The sequence below is a fragment of the Telopea speciosissima genome, chromosome 10 (assembly GCF_018873765.1).
Source record: "Telopea speciosissima isolate NSW1024214 ecotype Mountain lineage chromosome 10, Tspe_v1, whole genome shotgun sequence".
Lineage (NCBI taxonomy): Eukaryota > Viridiplantae > Streptophyta > Magnoliopsida > Proteales > Proteaceae > Telopea > Telopea speciosissima.
The window spans coordinates 19154447-19158806 of NC_057925.1; the positions used below are offsets into that span (position 1 = coordinate 19154447).

The window sequence follows — 4360 nt, forward strand, 5'->3', positions numbered from 1 at the left end:
TTTTTAATAATTTTTTTTTTATCTCTCTCTCTGTTTCACTTTCCTTAAATCTCTAACAACATTCCATTCTGAAACAGGAAATGTCATGTGTGCTGAGCTATGCACAAGTACAAATTGCAATATTTTTCAGTTTTGTAAAGATCTGTGGTTACGCTTCCGCGAACTATTTCAGAATACACTTATTAAACTAGGTGAGAATAAATTGATGAGAATTATCACCTTCTTCTTCTTCTTCTTCATCATCATTATCCTCTAGCATAATGTTAGTTTACCCAAAACAAAAAATCATTTAGCATAATAGGATTAATTACTTGTTGCATATGCTTAATTAAAAAGCCCATCATATCAATGCATGAAAGTTAACTCTTGCCCTACATATACGTACACTGGTAGTGCCTGGTCGCAAGTACATCTACGACGAGAAGGTGAAGCATTATGGAGCTTCTGAGCTACTAAAAGAACTATGGAGGAGGATACTATTTGAACTTGAGAACCCTAATCGTGTACACGATGTACTGGTTTCAGCAATGTTTCGAGCAACTGAGAATGGTATTGTTGAATGTATCGAAGAGTTTATCAACAACTGTCCTGAACTTCTAAAGTATAAAATGCTCAACACTGAGTGTGAAGAATCAATATTTCATTGTGCAATCACCTATCGTCAAGAAAAGATTTTCGGGCTTATCCATCATCTAGGCCCAATGAAGAATGATCTTGCTTTTGTGCGTGATGAATCAGAAAACTACATGTCACATATAGCTGCAAAAAAAGCACCTATACAGAGGCTCAATCAAATTCCTGGTGCAGCTCTCCAAATGCAACGTGAGCTACTGTTAGGTACTTGACCAATACGCCAAAAGCTCCGAAGCTGAAGGAACGCGTTAAATCAAGCCCTTTAACCTATCACATACTAGGCTGGCCCAATCTAGTGCCCATACACTATAGTGGGCCCCATTAGGCACATAACAGACCACCACGCTTCCGCAGCCGTCGTCCTCGCCGACTCTCACTCTAGGTAGCTTTCACTCTGGCAGTAGGTAGCCCGTTCCAAGCGGCTTCACTCTGCTCCAAGGTTTTTGCCTAACGGCAGGTAGCCCTTTCTTGACGGCTTTCACTCTACTCCAGGTAGCCCTTTCCGTGACTCAAACCCTTGACCTGGTGCCCAGATTTGATACCAAATGTTAGGTACTTGACCAATACGCCAAAAGCTCCGAAACTGATGGAACGCGTTAAATCAAGCCCTTTAACCTACCCCATACTAGGCTGGCCCAATCTAGTGCCCATACACTATAGTGGGCCCCATTTGGCACATAACAGCTACTCTGGTATAAGGTGAAATTTTCTTCCTTCCTTACTATGAGATTGTTGAATAAAACTGTTTAATTACAAGAGAAATGCTGACTGAACACCCTTACACGTAAGCTGCCTAGATTTTGTGTAAGGACAATTCTAGTCATCACGCGTGTATATGTTAATTTTCATACTTTTATTTTTTTCTCACATGTTAGGAAGTGGAAAGTGTTATGTTCTCCATCCATGAAATGGCTGAAAACAAACAAAGGAAAACACCAAGAATATTATTCACAGAGGAGCATAGAGACCTATTAAAAGATGGAGCAACATGGATGAAAGATACATCAACACAATGCATGGTGATAGCAACACTAATCACTACAATTATGTTTGCAGCAGTGTTTACCGTACCAGGTCATGGAGGAGGAGGAGGAGGAGAACCCAATAATTACATACAAGGCAAGTTTCAGTTAGTTTTTAATTATCATATCAAAAATGTTAGCACTTTGTTTTTCGGTTGCTGCAATGTTGATGTTTTTAGCCATTATTACTTCACGATATGCGGAAGAAGACTTTCTGTCGACTTTGCCTCGGATGTTGATGATGGGTCTTTTCTTTCTCTTCATCTCGATAGTGGGGATGATGGTAGCCTTTGTGACAGCTGTCTTATTTATGATTCGGTATGATATTCGTTTATGGGCCTCCTTTCCAATTGTCCTTCTAGCAAGTCTCCCAATCACTATATATGCTTGGTGGAACTTCCCCTATTCATGCAATTGATGTTTACCACATCCTCGTCACAAGTTTTCGGGAAGAGAAAATTAAATAAGCTTGAATGAATAGATGTAATCGTATTTTACCATTAGTGTGTTGTAGAAGGAACCATATATAAAAGAAGTCCAATGTATAATCAAGTATAAAGTGTGTCTGGTTTGTTGTAAACATTTGAGTTGATTGAGTAAAATTAATTTATATACATTTTAGACTGCTGAGAATATGAGTGATTTCTGTGTTTACTGGTATAATTTCTCTATTTGAACTTTTTTTTATTCTTGGTGGAAAAAAAAAATGAAGATTGCACTTATTTTTTTTTTGTCTAACTTATTCCACTAAAATGGGATGCTTTTGCAAATTGCCATAGAAAGGCCATAATCATTGACTTTTTAATTTAAGTTTACATTCTATATATTCGTGTATAGGAGTGCATCCATAGGACCACATTGATTGGATCCATGGAAAATGATTTTGAAATTGACTTTTACTTTCAGGATCATTTCATATGTCATTGCATTAGCCTGGCTTTTTGACTTGAGGGAAGTCATGTTCCTAGAGAGAACCTGTACTTTGGTAGTGTTTGGTATGCATTCTTTAAATAGATTCTAGGTATAAACGAATTTTGAAATCCAATTTTTCTTTTCTTGCTTCAAAATGCCATAATCTATTCAAGAATGCAAACCAAACACAGCCTAAATTAGAGATGTCTTAATTAGGAGACCAGAACAAAAGAGAGAGAGACTTATTGGACTGATTATTATACGGTCGGGTTTCACTCTCATCTGTAAGAAGTGATGTGTATTTCGGTTTCAAACAAAAATGAATCGAATAATCCAGTTCGGACCAGAAATGGGGGTTTTCATTTGGGTGTTTAGGTGTTTCTCTCACCATTCATTATTTTCAGCCAAGCATACTCATTCTATAATGGGCCATTGAAATCCACAGGCTTTAAACTTCTTTGATTTCTAAATTGATCTTTTTCACTATTGATATTACTAAATCTGAGTTTTTATCTATCATGTCAGTCTATAATGGGCCATTTAAATCCAGTGCATTTTCTCTTGTAATATCAGTTTATTTTATGTTTGTAATTTAATTGAACCATCAAGTCGATGGTTTTAGTGCACGGTATAAGAACAGGTATCGATCAACCCGAAACCCAATATGGAATCAGATCAGTATCAGTATGGATCGATCGTATCAGACAAAAATGCCCCTGATTCTTCTTCTTTTTTATTTATTTATTTATTTTTAATTTTTTTTAAACCCCGAATATTATCTAGGACCCGGGGGAGGCCCTTAGAATTTTATTGAAAGTTATTTTAAAAAATCAAATACAGAGGGGGGGACATACCCGCCTTGCCCCTGGCCCAAGCGATACATAATCTCTCAAACTCTCATTGAAGCCTCAGCCCTTACATTGTTGACCATTAGAGACCTCCTATTTCCTTAAAACTGGCAGCCCCACCCTGTCCTCCCAGAGAATTTGTTGAAAGCCTCTTGGGAGTGCAGAGTCAGAGCAGTAAACGCTATTGCCGCCTGTTTCACAAGCCAAATTGGCTAGCCAATCCGCTGCTCTATTGCTTTCTCTGTAGGCAAAAGAGACTGTGAGTTGACAAGAGCAGGTGATCTTCATGATGTCCTCGAACCAGTACCACCCTTTCCAAAGTTGACATTTCCTCTGGTTAACCATTTGCACCATCATGGCTGAGTCAAAATTCACATCAACAGCAACATAGCCCAGCTCCTTGCAGATTAACAGCCCATCTCGAAGGGCCCTTAACTCAGCCTCAGAACTAGTACAATGCCCATAGAAGTTGGAAAACACATACTTCCCCCTGATTCTTCTTTAAAAAAAAATAGGTTTTTTAACCATGTTATCCGTTGACCATACCATATCATCGATACGGTATCAAAAATCGGTCACTTGCAAAATCGGGCGACACGATATCAATACCTCAAACCATGATCAAGTCATATACATGTATGGCTATGCCAAGAACTAGCTAGTGCTATTGGTTTGCCTTCACACTTAGCCGAGCAGATTTAGAACTTTCCTAGAACCCATATGATGGGAACCACTGAATTAAAAAAATAGGGAGAAAAAATGCTAACCGGTGTTGTGCCTCGTATCTGTGCCTAGGCACAGTCGCACACAAAATGTTCGGCGCACCCCACCCCCTGGAAAGACAGAAAGGACTAGGGATGCATCATTCATTTCGCGCACAACTGTGCCTAGGCGCAAGTACATGTCGAGGCACAGCAGTGGTTAGCATTCTTTTTCCCTAAAAAA

The 4360-nt window shown here is 38.8% G+C and overlaps 1 protein-coding gene across 1 annotated transcript; it reads left to right on the plus strand.

Annotated features, from left to right (window-relative positions):
- Positions 1-701: 701 nt before the first annotated feature.
- On the plus strand, positions 702-2209 carry LOC122642800. The gene is made up of 3 exons (XM_043836400.1): positions 702-825; positions 1316-1332; positions 1509-2209. The coding sequence occupies exons 1-3, from the start codon at positions 702-704 to the stop codon at positions 1977-1979; spliced, it is 612 nt and encodes a 203-aa protein (XP_043692335.1). The 3' UTR covers positions 1980-2209.
- The last annotated feature ends 2151 nt before the right edge of the window (positions 2210-4360 follow it).